The 14,713-nt window shown below is 38.0% G+C and overlaps 1 protein-coding gene across 1 annotated transcript in view; it reads left to right on the forward strand.

Annotated features, from left to right (window-relative positions):
• Positions 1–2,124: 2,124 nt before the first annotated feature.
• LOC124556512 (phospholipase A-2-activating protein) overlaps positions 2,125–14,713 on the forward strand; it is a 145,151-nt gene continuing 132,562 nt past the window's right edge. Inside the window, exons 1-3 of the mRNA XM_047130466.1 lie at positions 2,125–2,396; positions 2,618–2,805; positions 8,671–8,904. Of these exons, the coding sequence (XP_046986422.1) occupies positions 2,254–2,396; positions 2,618–2,805; positions 8,671–8,904 (565 nt within the window). The 5' untranslated portion in view covers positions 2,125–2,253. The remainder of the gene's footprint in view (positions 2,397–2,617; positions 2,806–8,670; positions 8,905–14,713) is intronic.

A 14,713-nucleotide genomic window follows, 5' to 3' on the forward strand; every position in this document is an offset into this window, starting at 1 on the left:
ACCTTAATCAGAAGCATATAGCTAAGGTAGAATATTCCAAATTTTTACGTATGTCCATTGATGAGAGATTAAATTGGAAGAAACACATTGATGATCTGCTGAAACGTTTGAGTTCAGCTACTTATGCAATAAGGGTCATTGCAAATTTTGATGATAGACATCTTAGTAAATTAGCTTACTACGCCTATTTTCACTCATTGCTTTCATATGGCATCATATTTTGGGGTAATTCATCACTGAGGAATAAAGTATTTATTGCACAAAAGCGTGTAATCAGAATAGTAGCTGGAGTCCACCCAAGATCATCCTGCAGACATTTATTTAAGGATCTAGGGATATTCACAGTAGCTTCTCAGTATATATACTCTCTTATGAAATTTGTTATTAACAACCAAACCCAATTCAAAAGTAATAGCAGTGTGCATAACTACAATACTAGGAGAAAGGACGATCTTCACTATTCAAGATTAAATCTAACTTTGGCACAGAAAGGGGTGAATTATACTGGCACTAAAGTCTTTGGTCACTTACCAAATAGTATCAAAAGTCTGACAGATAACCAACAAGTATTTAAGAAGAAATTAAAAGAATTTCTGAATGACAACTCCTTCTACTCCATAGAGGAATTTTTAGATATAAATTAAGAAAAAAATGAAAATAAATAAATAAATAAAAAAATAAAAAAAAAATAAAATAAAAAATAAAGTTGTTATATTAACTTAAGTATGTTGTTAAATTAACCTAATTATGTCATGTATTGGAAAATTCGACTCGTTCCACATCATTACGAAATATCGTATTCATGATCCATGGAACTAGTATTAATCTAATCTAATCTAATCTCGCGCAATTTGTCTGCTACTGACGTGCGAATTAGCCGCGACAGCAGCTAAAACACCCACTTGGGCATCATCATTTGTTGCAGGTCGTGGTTGACGTTTCACATGTTGCTGAACACTTCCTATTTCCTTAAATAACGTAACTATCCGGCGAACGGTCCGTACACATGGATGATGTCGTCCAGGATACAGAGCAGCATACATAGCGCACGCCCGTTGGGCATTTTGATCACAATAGCCATACATCAACACGATATCGACCTTTTCCGCATTTGGTATACGGTCCATTTTAACACTGGTAATGTATCACTAAGCAAATACCGTCCGCACTGGCGGAATGTTGCGTGATACCACGTATTTATACGTTTGTGACTATTACAACGCCATCTATCACAAAGCGAAAAAAGTGGTCCATTCATATTTCTTTACGTACTACACGAATATGTAAAAAAAAAGGGGGTTCTTATTTAAAAAACGCAGTTGATATTCGTTTGACCTATGGCAGCGCCATCTGATTTTCCTTTCAAGCTAGACGAGTTTCGTTCTTTGTAGTTTTTTCGTTTGATGCTTATTTCGTGAGATATTTGGCCCGGTCACTATCAATGGACCACCCTGTATAGAGTCATTACCTTATATTTTATATGCATTTAGGAAATATTCCTTCTTTCATGGATGGATTTACAAGAAACTTCAGTGGTTTCGTGAAACAATGACAACAATCTATAGATAAACCATCTAATCTGTCAGTGTTTTTACTTATGACGCAAGCATTTTAATGTTTGCTAGCGTGCTTGCATAAGCTTGTATGATTGATAACTGATCAAAGTTCAAGCAACTTGAACAGCTTATCGAATATGCTAATTTATATTCAGACGATCCTTCATTCTTGCACAAAGTACTTCTACACGCATGCTTCTCAAGTGTGCAGCAATATGTGTGGTTATATGAAGTTCAATGTCTCCTAACTTTCATGACTGTTTTGGCACCTGGCACGACAGTGAGCTAATAGGATGTTTCCAGAGGCAAAGTAGCTGGCGCATTGATATATATTATGCATGTGCAAGTTTTAAGTGTCTGTGGAGGGCGGCTTGATGCCATATATTATATGTACCTTATGTCTGTTTATGTGATATGTTCAGCGTCCATGAAGATTTCGTCACTATTGATGAAAGATACAAAATTTATATACATATCTGTCAATCAATTCACCTCAAACTAATTTTAGTTGCGGCTCAATGTGTGTTGTGTAGCATCTGTATGAAGCTCTTTGCACTGACAGAGACACCGGTAGACGCTGAAGATCATAACAGTGGCGAATCGTGTAGGTGACGGGACGGAAATTTGAACTTTAGTTTCGGTTTAGTAGTCTTTTATGCATTTAACATAGTGCGTTAAATAGCAGCCTATTAAAACGATGACACAGCCGAGAACGAAATTTGAATTGAGTTACACGATTTCTGGACATAAAGCAGACGTACGTGCTATTTGCACGACGCGCTCTGGAAATTTGATAACAGCTTCACGAGATTGTACAGCCAAGTTGTGGGAATGTGACCAGTAAGTTATTGTAAAGTAGACATTATCGTCCATATTTTTGTTCGGATGTGTGAAATGATTTTATTTGTAAATTAGAAGTGATACTAGAATATATAATTGCTTGAAATGTGATATTTATAACCACAAGTCAAAATTAAAGTCTTAAGGCCACACCCTTCATATGTAATATGTTTATGCACATATAAATGCAATTATATTGTGTTTTTTTTCCTGTTACACAGGACCAGACGTAGTTTTGAGTATGGATTAACGTATGAAGACCATTACAACTTCGTATGTTCTGTATGTGTCGTCACAGATGAATCTGACAGGGATTTCGTGGTTACTGGAAGTAATGACACAATTATCCGTGTATTTGAAATATCTGGCAATATTCCCCTACTTATGTTGATTTCCCATAGCGATACAGGTATGTTTATAAACACTGTGTAACGATCCGTTGTTGAACACTTTGTATCAAATCGTTCAGTATACTATACACTATTGCTACAGATATTATTTGTTGTATGTTGAGTTTAAGTTGCAATATTTGTGTGGTATAACAGTGAAAATATTTCCTCTTTCAGTCCTCTTTCAATTATTAGTGTACTGGTAAACTCAGTTTTTATTTTTCGTATTTACCGCTGCATTCACGGCAGGAAATTTCGTACATATGCAGATAGTTATTTCCAATAGTTCTGAGTACGGATAAATTCTTCCTGTGAGTTGTAAGAGAGCCTAATTTTTGTGGTTGGATTGAGAAAGTAACTGTTTGGGACTAGGATCAAGCTTTCGTATGTTGCGTGAACTCGGGTGTTGGAGTGAAATACCAGTTTACAATGTGAACAAGATAAGTTCCAGAGTAATTGTGTTCAGGTATAAATATTTATTTTGTGTAATGGCGGCCTTGATAGTGATTGTCTTTCTCAGAGAAAGACAAAAAGAGGAAGTTGTATGTATTTATGTGTGTGTGTGTGTGTGTGTGTGTGTGTGTGTGTGTGTGTGTCTTCTGGTCTGGAAAATGCAGTCTGTAGTTAATCAAACACAGATTGTTTAATTGAATTTTGATTTTGCAGGTGAAAATCGTGTTTATGTTGGTTTGGGTGTAATTGTGTATCATGGAGTAGATACCATCTTTTTGATCCAATTTGGATGGATATGTATGGTTTCCTAAGGCTGTGATCAGATAGTGAGTTGACAGTTTAGCGTAGCTGTTGCTACATAGTTTTACTTATTTATTAAGTAACCTGTTCTGTTTGGAGCCATCAGTCCTTCTCGTACATCGGATCAGGGTTTCAAACATACAATACCTTTTTTATGTCAGTGTTTCCTAAGAAATAAGAATTTTAATGTGACATACAGTATTACAATGATTTTTGTTCCTGAAATAGCAGTCAAGAACTTATAAAGTTAATGCAGGCAGTACTTGTACTACTGCATCTGCTGCCACTAATTGTGATAGCAGTGGTGGTGGTAATGTTAGATAAAAGGTGTACAAGGCAGATGTTTTCTGATATAGCATGTTTAGGGGAAAGAAAGTTTAAGGACATTGTACCACCTACGAGTATTGGGAAATGAGGACGATCTGGTCGGAAAGAAGGATGTACAAGGGCAAGGAGTGCGTACAGGGACAGTGTTAATCCTTATGGTTGCTTTAGTAGATATGTAACTGTCTTCAGAAGCTGGGGATGTTATTCAGTTCTCTAATATGATATGGGAGGTTATAGCAGAGTGGGGTTCATACCAGTGAGGAGGGCTTCCAGAAAGTAGCTGAACAGTGCTGTAGGACTTAAAGGATTTTGCTCCAGTGGGAAGGGCAGTTTCTGCCATGTTGTTCAGACAAGGTCGAGGAGAGAGATGAGGGACAGTATTCATTGGTAAGACAGTAGAGAAGATGGAGGATATGGAAATCTTTGTGCTTGTCTGCACAAACCCAGGCTAGCTGTTCATATGATTGTGAAATATGATCAAAGACCCAGACATCACATATAACAAACACACATTCATAACCAGTTCCATATGCTGTGAGCTTTCCTGAGAAAGGCCTTGCTGGATCACTTGGCTGTAATCAATAATTGGAGGTATAAATGTTTGTAAAAGGCTCTTTTCTGGTCAAGAGGGAAGAGCTTTTTATATGTTTGTAGGATGTGGAGAGATGCTGTTGCCTTCTTGCACACCTCAGTTGCGTGCACATTCCAATTCAGATTTTCATCTATTATTACTCCTAGACTCTTTGCTGAAGGAGAGAAGTTGGTTTTTGTCCCACTTAGGGTCAAAGATGGTAGGGATTCCCGATAATTCAGGCTAATGAGCCCAGAATGATCAGCCAATACTGGTTGGGTTTTTGCACGTGGGCTGGTATTGAAATTCTGGATAGCTGTCTTCTGGTTTATTGTTTTTGCACTTAAATACAACTGAACATCATCAGCATACATGTGGTATTTGCAGTAGGACAAAATGGATAACACATCATTTATGTACAATGGAAAGAGTGTAGGATCTAGTACCAAACTCTGGGCTGAAGGGGGTCACTTATGCTCCCTGCCTTCACTGTGACTTTAAGATGCTGGACTTGACGCATTGCTGGTGAGATGTCATGTGTGAGCGAAACCATTTCACTGCACTTGGCGAGAAATTTAGGCTGCTAAGTTTGGCAAGTAAAATGCTGAAGTGTCAAAGGCTTTGCTAAAGTCGAAGCAGCACAGAATAGTTGCCTCTTGTGCATCCACGGCAAACTTCAGATGTTGTGCTGCTCTTGCCTTTTGGCAAATAATTCGCATCGTTTTTCACTTGCCTTTAACAGTGTTAGCTTTATTGGTGTTTGCATGTGTTCAGCAGTTTTCAGTTGTGAATGCAGGCATGTGTTTGCAATGGAATGAGTCAAAAGGAGTGTTAACTGTGCAGTGGAGATATGATTTTGAGCTTGTTATTCATGCATGTATGAAGTCTCCAGATATCCTATGGTCTGTATGGTGAAAGAAGAGCCCTGTTAAAGTGGGATTTGTGTGGTTACTTTATCAACCAAAACCAAACACATAGTGTGATTTTTGTATGTGCAGCCTATCTGTGACAGCAACAGTGTGGCCAGCTGTCAGGACTACTGTTTTGTCATTTGAAGCATAGCGAAAAGAACCCTTGCCAATCACCCGTGCACCAAAGAGTATGTATGTGCATGTATAATGTCTTGGACATGATTTTGTCAGAAAAAGTAATGCAAAGAAATGTGCAAGTCTGAATGGGCCAGTATTATTTAGACCCACAAGCTTATGTATTTAATCGAAACAGTTTCACTAGAACTAGTTGGCTGGTGTGAATAATTTGCAGTCTATCCTGATCAGTCACTGATTGGTTAATATAGTAATGGAGAAATAAGCAAATACAGATATTTATACGTAAAAAGTATTACATTGTGAACAGTAATAACAATTATCCTCTCATTGTAAAGAATTGATTTCATTATATCAATGTTAGGGAGTGAAAACTCCGTAAATCCATTTGTCTGTGAAAACCTTGTAAATTCAGTAACCAGTAACTGCATAATCAAAGAGATTTGAAAGTACACAGATTTCTGTAATCTGTCGATTAACTAGGCTTTCACTATACAGTTAAACATACTGCAACTTTCTGTATCACTTTCTAGGAAACCGTTTTCTGTATAATTTTCTAGGAAACCATTTTTGCTTCTCCTGCAAAATTTAACAAAATGGAAGTTCAGGGATTTTCATTGCCTAACATTGATATATAGTGTGATTACTTGCAAAACATATACAAAGCAGGCCTCACCTGTGTCAAATTAATTTTATTTTTTCAAACTTCCTTATTTTACAAAACATGCTTTGGAAACAATGTTAGCAGTTATAATGTGATCTCTGTTTACTTTTTGGTTGTATGAATCTTCAGCACAAATGGAATCTGTGAACTTGTGATAAAGGTACAGACAACTGTAAATGAGAAAAAACAGGTTCTGGTAAATAGAGTTCTTGCCCTATGAAGCATCTGACCTTGTGCTTTATTAATGTTCGTAGTGAAGGCTGTTTTTGTTGGTAATTGTTTTATCATTTGGAAAGGCATGGTTAGTGTAGATGATGTGAGGTTAATGTGGGTATGAGCACAGTTGTATCAAAGTCAATTAATTTAGCAGTGATGACTTACTTTCCTGAGTTACCGCTAATCTTACACCATTGATTAATATCTTATTAGCATTAAGATTTCTAATTAACATGATAATAGCATTTTTCTTTTGATATGCTGAATTGAACTGTCTGCAATTACACTGAGCTTCTGTATCTTGCTGGAGTCGAAGTTATCTTTGTTCATCACTTTGTCCAGTATTAATTCTTCTGCTTGGCTGAGCGGTAATATGCTTGCCTCCCATGCAGCGAGCCTAGGATTGATTCCCGGCCGGGTTGGAGATTTTCTCCACTTGGGGACTGGGTGTGTGTTGTCATCATCATCATTCATGAAAGTGGCGAGATTGGACTAGATAGGAAATTTGTATGGGTGCTAATAACTGCGCAGTTGAGCGACACACAAACCAAACATCATCCTCACCATCACTTCATCCTCATCATTGGTACGCAAGTCACCCAATGTGGCGTCAACTGAAATAAGACTTACACTTGGCTGAATCCGATTGGGATCTCCTGGGCAACAACGCCATACGATCATTTCATTGTTTTCTTCTGTGGCCTATGACACATTCCAATGCTGCAGAATGCCCTCAGGCTGGTGGTCTCCCTTTTGGTCTGCATGTTGTGCTCCATTAAGAACACGGATACAATTCAGTTTCTTCACACAGTACACAATGGTCGCTTTAAGAAAAAAGGAAAGAAAGGTAAAAACATCTCTAACTGCTGTTGTGCATGAGAGTAAATTTAGATTGTCAGTAGATGCTGCCTTCTATATTCCTTACATCAATATGTGTGGCCAAACTTGTGTGATGAACTGTGCTTATGTACAGAATCTAAGCAACTGCAACAGCTGCTGTGCGTGTTTGTTAAACAGATTGTCAATAGGTTGCACTGTGTACATTGCTTTTATCAAAAAATTGTTTGAAATAGCTTTTTTAATGAATACAATAACTTTAAATTATTAGTGTGTTTTTTGTTGTTAGTGGTAATTGAAATTTTGAAAATGATGTCTCAATCTTAATTTTGATTTAGTAGTATGGGATATACGGCATATCAACAAAAAATGCCTCTAAGAAATAATACATAGGATTGTGCGTGCCCACATATACTATTGGCAATGTTATCGCAGAGAAGAATGTCACCCAAGCTCTCAATCATCACTGCATGCTATTGTTGAGAAATGAACTGTTAGGACTGGTATGTAGTTGACTGCAGACCTTCGTTGAGTTTTGTGTTGAAACTCCACTGTCACAATTTTGCATGTAGGTTCCCAACAGGTAATTTTGTTGCCTCTGCTACACTGCACTTAGCACTCATTCATGACAAAAATGTTACCATCTAGGTTGCCATTCTGTTTAGGTGAAAGCAATCTATATTACACATTTGGCAGGATTTACTATCTATACATATTGTAATTTTTTATATTTAGTACATGTTTTGAGACCGTGCGAGGTGGCGCAGTGGTTAGCACATTGGACTTAGAAGGACGATGGTTCAGACACACGTCTGGCCATCCTGATTTAGGTTTTCCACAATTTCTCTAAACCGCTTCAGGCAAATGCTGGGATGGTTTCTTTGAAAGGGCATCACTGATTTCCTTACCCATCCTTCCCTACTCCAAGCTTGTGCCCCGTCTCTAATAACCTCGTTGTCAAAGGGACGTTAAACACTAATCTCCTCCTCCTCCGTGTTTTGATTAGCCAGTTGAAGTATGGGCAGATCATCTTCTACCAAAGAGAAATCTGTATTGTTCCCACAAATTTCCAATGTAATCACCATCGTGTTTTCAGAAATAGTGCAATTGGCAATTGATGCAGAGTCGTTCATTGTTTGCACCTCCCTCACATTTTTGTTCTGTGACCCAACTAGAAACTTAGGCTATATGAATTACTTCCTGTAACAACAGTGAGAAGACCTCTGGTGAGAGTTAACAACTAAAACATTTAGATGTGTGGGCCTGCTAACTTCACAAGCTTTGCCTGTGTTAGCCACTGTGCTTTGCCCTCTGTGTCCCCCCCCCCCCCCCCCTTCCCTCTCCTTCCCAGTGTTTAGTGCCACATCCTTTTTAACCCTACTCGTGGAAACATGAGAATACTTAGTGAAATGTAGGTGTGATTGATTTACTATGCAGCATGACCCTTTTTTTATAAAAATCTTTCTTGCAGTGTGCTCTTTGCAACCGGGCATACTTCCAGGCACACTTCTTAGTGCATCTTGGGACAAAACTGCTGCCTTCTGGAATATATTTGACTTCCAAGAGCCCACTGTTGTACTGACTGGACATGAAGCAACTGTATGGGCTGCAGTGCAGATGCCTACTGGAATAATTGTAACAGCATCTGCAGACAAAAATATAATGATTTGGGAATTAAAAGGCACACTGATTGACACATTGCAAGGTAAGCTACAATCTGTAGTTGTTAGTGGTGTACTTTAAAAATATGGGAAACATTATTTAGCGCTGTATTCACAGTGTTACGTCATAGCATGTGAAATATCAGGTTTTAGATTGACTGAAGTTGAATACTTGCACATGATAAAAATTATGCCATTGCATGTAGAAAGTGATGTTTACATATCCCAGTACAAGGCAAGAAATCAACTAAGTGACATGCTATCAGAGGTTTTCTTTGCTGCTGCTGCTGCTGATGATGATGGAGAGCTTGTGGCAGTTTGTTAGTGAGTTATTTTGATGTTGGTAGTTATTGGCAATAGATACTTTCACTATAGTTGACATATTCTACTTGTGAGAATCAGCAACTGTATTGATATTTAAGGGAAGTCTCATTGTTGATTTTCAGTTGCACATTTTTAATTACATGGCATGTTTTGATCACTCAGTAGTACTGAGTACTCTGACATGAGGTTCTGAATAGACAAGAGATGTTACTGACTCAAATACTTAAATCTGAAGATAATCCTGAGTGTATATTCAGAAATGTGCAGTTTTGATTTATCAGTAAATGTGAATTATTTTAAATAGTTTTTTTTACTAGGTTTGGATTTAAGTGTGTGGTATTGTGTATGGTTGAAGATTTAATTGTATGGTTTGTTTTTTGTTTGTTACGGATGTGGCGACGAAGTTCACAAGTAGGTCCCTGCACGTCACGATGGTGGACAACAAGCTGATCCCTATATAGTTATTATGAGTATGTGAAATGTTAAGCTAATTGGAAAGGTGTGGAACTGGCCAACATTGATGCATCTTGGATCAGGGACCAGTGTATGTGGCATTGTTGGTGGGACAACATATGGTGTTCTATCCAGAGGGGTTCCTAGTTGTAAAACTCTAGTCTTGATAGTTGAGAGTGTGTGTTGATGACATATTGTTTCTCGATTTGTGTGTTGGCTGACTTTTTGTGGTGAGGATCATTTTATTTTTTTACTGTAGTAGGAATGGTATTGGTGCTAATGTGCATATTGTGTGTATATAATGTGGTATTACTGCAATTTTTTATGATTTTTTGTTAATAATTACCTTGAACTGTGGGTTGTGGGTATTGTGGAAATCATTTCGCCAATGTAGGTGTTAGTAATGAGATAGTTTTGGTGTTGTGGTACTGTGGACAAGTCGACTGATTTTGTTGTTACTGCGTTGTTAGTTTCTGTGATTTTTTGCTAGGTTTCTAGTGGAGTTTATTTTAGGATTTCTGTATTGATTCTGGTCTTTCAAGTAAAGCCATATACCTAAACTCAAGCCGTCAGTACTGCATTTTGGTAGCTTTCTTGATTTTTCACTGTACGTTGTTACTGTCACTGTTTTGTGCATTTCACTATTAATGTGATTTTGCTATTGCTATGTTATATGTTAGTTTCTCCTCACTCAAAACCATTTTTCTGCAGTTGTTCCATTAGTTTCAGTATCTGTTGTTAATAATTTGTATGATTCTATACTTCATGTTTACGTTTGTGCACCATCGAAACATTCTGAGTATTGGTCACTATTTTGAAATAGTGTGTGTTGGATCTTGGATTGTGGTATGACTTCATGGTCAACGCTGATGGGTGGTATCGAATGTCCGGGTTTATCTGTGGCCAGGTGTCGAGACATTGGTCCGCAGCTCGTGGTCGTGCGGTAGCGTTCTCACTTCCCACGCCCGGGTTCCCGGGTTCGATTCCCGGCGGGATCAGGGATTTTCTCTGCCTCGTGATGACTGGGTGTTGTGTGATGTCCTTAGGTTAGTTAGGTTTAAGTAGTTCTAAGTTCTAGGGGACTGATGACCATAGATGTTAAGTCCCATAGTGCTCAGAGCCATTTTTTTGTCGAGACAGATTAAATCTTATATGTCACATGATAATCTGAGAATGTATTATGCTGTGCATGTGGTGACTGTCACTGTGGAGTGCTTAATAATTCTTATGCTCAACAATTTCTCCATTGTCATTTTTTCTTCTATTGCTTCAGGCACGACACGTGGTTAAGCAAGGCACTAGGATAGAGGCAGTACAGTTTGTTACACAGGAATGAGTTGAAGCAGTTTTCTGAAATCCTGATGTGAATATAACCACTAAATGTGCAGTGTATTTTAAAAAAAACTGTGGTTATGAGTTAAGAAGTTGATAAGATATTTACCATAGTTACATAAATAATTTTGTGACCGTGATATACATCCAAAATTATAATGCAAATTAATGTTAGTTACATAACCTCTGTTCAGTTTCTTCAGATTCTCTCCATAAAGTGGAATGAGCAACAGGATCTATATCCCCAACCATTTACAACTTCGGAAATGCAGGAAGGTTTAAGTACCCCCCCCCCCCCCCTTCCCCTCCTCCTCCCCTTCCAAAGTGAAGAGGCTGCATGCTTTGATGAGATAGTAACAGAACAATGCAAGTTCTGTGGACTTCTCACTAAATGCTGGCTTATTTCCTTTTTTAGTTTCATATTAGAATTAGACTACCACCAGTCTTTGAGAAGACTAAAATTTGTAAATGGTCTTAGGTATTCAGCCAGAAGCCATTGTACAAATGGTGCAATACCCTAGGATCCTTAACCCATGCCCTCGAAAAATTGCATCTGACTGGCATTCAAGCAATTGAGTGGCTGTAAAGCCAGGACTTTGATCTTTATTTTTGCTTTTGGTTATATTGGTCATTGTTCACAAATTTTGATTTGTAGTTGTAATCATACTACTTTGTTCAAGAACATCAAACACTGAATAAAATCTGGGTTGACTGTTCAGTACAGTAGTAAAAATCTATTAGATTACGCCCATTTACAAAGAACTGTCATCTTTTATCATGAACTACATTCTCAAGAAATAGCAGGAATAGTATTGAAGATGTACAGCAACAATTTAGAGCAGTCTATCGTGACCAAATGTAGCAATAAATAATCTGAAAGACTGTTAAATGGTTTCAGTTTTGGTGCTCAAAATACAATGACTCATTTCTCATTGGATACGTGAAATGATACTCCAATGGCAATGTGAAACTGATACAGTACCAACCTAGGTATGGTAAACTACACCTTTTCTAGATATCAGCTCGTGGTTTCACTTATTTGACATATTACATTTTTTTTAACAAAGTTTTGTTGTAGCTATGGCTAGAAATAACTGCAGTGAGAGAGCCTTATAGAACTTTGTTGCGTGTATGTTAACAGATAACTACATTGTGTGAAGTTCACTTGTTAATCTCATGTTGAGTAATTTGTTTCAGCATTTACTTAGTTTTCCTCAAACTAGTTAGTTACACATGCAGCAAGTGGAATTATGCTGAAATTTGGTTTTGTCAGCTACCATTTGCTTTGAGAAAATCAGTTTGGAGCAGCTATGTAATTGGGCCTGCTTAGACAGGATTTTAGGCTGCATTTCACATTGTATACAATATTTTGAATCATACATGATTTAAATACTGCCATAGACTGCAGCAGCATTAAGTTTTATGCAAATCCCTGCCGTCGTATATTAGGTACCATATAGTAATAGGAAGCATTATTTTGACTTTGCAGTAGTGTAGGTACCGCAGAATTCTTAACATGTTAGGGCTGCTGTAAGACAAAACACAGCTCTTTGTGTATGATTGTGTTTAGGATTTTGGGTTGGAGGCAGCATGATTACTTCTGGAAAATTGCTTGTGCTGAAGATTGCTTTCATATGGAATTTACCTTGTATATTTCTGTAATTGAATAAAGAAGTCATGGCTAAAGATTTTAACTTGGTGTCACATAAAAGGGACACAGCTGTCATTTATTCTTAACTGAATACCGAACAATAGTTTGAAAGTGAAAACAGTTTTGTCACTTCTTTTATCAAGAATTGGAGGGCATCTTGTGTTACATTATGTATCGTATTAGTTCCTAATGTAACCAAATCAGTATTGTAAAGCTGAAGCACTAGTGACTGGCCACAGGCAAAATTGGTGTGCATTAGTGTTAGAGGTAAATTTGCAGTATGTGTTAATGTTCAAGGCTTATATTGCTGCAATGCTGTGTACAACAAACTGTAAGCAGCAGCTGTGTGATACTTTCTTTTTGCCCACATTTGCTGCAATGCAGTTTGTATGACTGGTCCTGGGTTTACTCACATTGCTCATTGCAACTGTAATTATAATGGCAAAGACCAATTACAGGGATAGGGCATGCAGACTTAGACATGGTAGTTATGTTGCAATCTTGATCAAGAGATATATAACAGTGCAAGAGAGTTAAGAAGTGTGCGGATATGAAATATTTTAGCATAGAACTTGCATGATAGAGGGAAGCAAATCTGTTGCCATGAGAAAAGTTTGTTAGTATGAAAGTCATTATGTGAAATACGGTAGGCAAGTGGTAATATTGAATTAATAAAATTATGTAATGTAATACTGTTTTATTAATTCAGTGCATGCAGGTGGCTGATAGGATGTGGTTCGTAGACAGGTATGTGTCAACAAAATCATGGACTAACAAAGATGGTGAAGGCATTGGTGCTTAATAGTAAGTTTTTGGTGAGAATGGAGTAGTAGTGGTGTTCAAAGACTCCACATGATGGTTAATGACCTCATATATCCCCTTTTGGTGAGAAGCAAGGTATTTTTGCTAATTATCTGTATGTGTGCTTCCTAGATCCTCCACAGTCTTTCCAGCAGTCCTTGTGGTCTGTGCTAAAGCTATGCCTGCCTTCCTCCTTATTCCCTATTTCTGGCCCCACTGCTATTTCATCTCCCCTTTAATCCCTCCCCACCTTCGTACTTACACTGACTTATACTGAGCGAGATGGTGCTGTGGTTAACACACTGTACACGCATTCGGGAAGATGAAATCTCAAAACCACATCCGCCTGTCCTGATTTAGGTTTTTCATGACTTTCCTAAATCGTTTCAATCAAATGTCGGGATGGTGATAAAGGGAATGGCTGATTTCCTTCCCTAATCTGAGCTTATGCGGGTCTACCGAAGCGTCCGATCCCACGCGTCAGCTTTAACCTGTGACGTAAGGGTGTTGTCGTGTGTGACATCATTACGGCATGGAGTTTGGTTTGTGAGTGTGGCATGTTTGTAGATGTCATCGTGTTGTGGTTTGTTGTGCTCTCTGGTGGTATGTCCAGGGTTTTCGTTTGTGTGGTGTGATGGGCTCAGTTTGCTTTTGCTCATTATCCAGAATTGTTCGAGTGTCGGCTGTGTTTGTAGTGGAATTCTTTTCAGTGAGTTAACGATTTTGTGTGAAGGTTAATTTAGTGTTGTTCGCTGTGCATCGTGTGGTAATTTTAGTAAAATTAATCAGTTGTTGTTTTTGTTCAGGAATGGATATAACGGGTAAAATTAACAGTGCGCAGATCAAGGGAAGTGTTTGATCCCTATGTGTGGCTGTGTATGTTGGTATTAGTATCAGGATGTTTTTGAGCTATATAGGCCAAGGGAAGTGTTTGATCGTAATTTATGGGATCGGGAGCTGCTATTGAGCTATATAGGTCAAGGGAAGTGTCCGATTCCAGATGATATTGTGTATTTGGGGGGTTTTGTGACGGATTTTTTCGTCATTTTGTATGGTTTTGTATGGGGGTGGGTGTCTACATTTGTTTATATTTAGTTGGCCCCCACCCAAAAACACCCCATTTCCTGCGCTTGTCCCATTAGTGTCATTAGGCTTTTTGTGGAAAGTGTGTGTTTGTTTTTTGATGTATTTTCGTCCTCATAATGGGTATGTAACGACTTTGTATGCACCGTAATGGAATCGTGGTTTATGGTTGTTTCCGCCATATTTGTGACGTCATGGGTCAAAGCAGA

The sequence above is a fragment of the Schistocerca americana genome, chromosome X, assembly GCF_021461395.2.
Source record: "Schistocerca americana isolate TAMUIC-IGC-003095 chromosome X, iqSchAmer2.1, whole genome shotgun sequence".
NCBI lineage: Eukaryota > Metazoa > Arthropoda > Insecta > Orthoptera > Acrididae > Schistocerca > Schistocerca americana.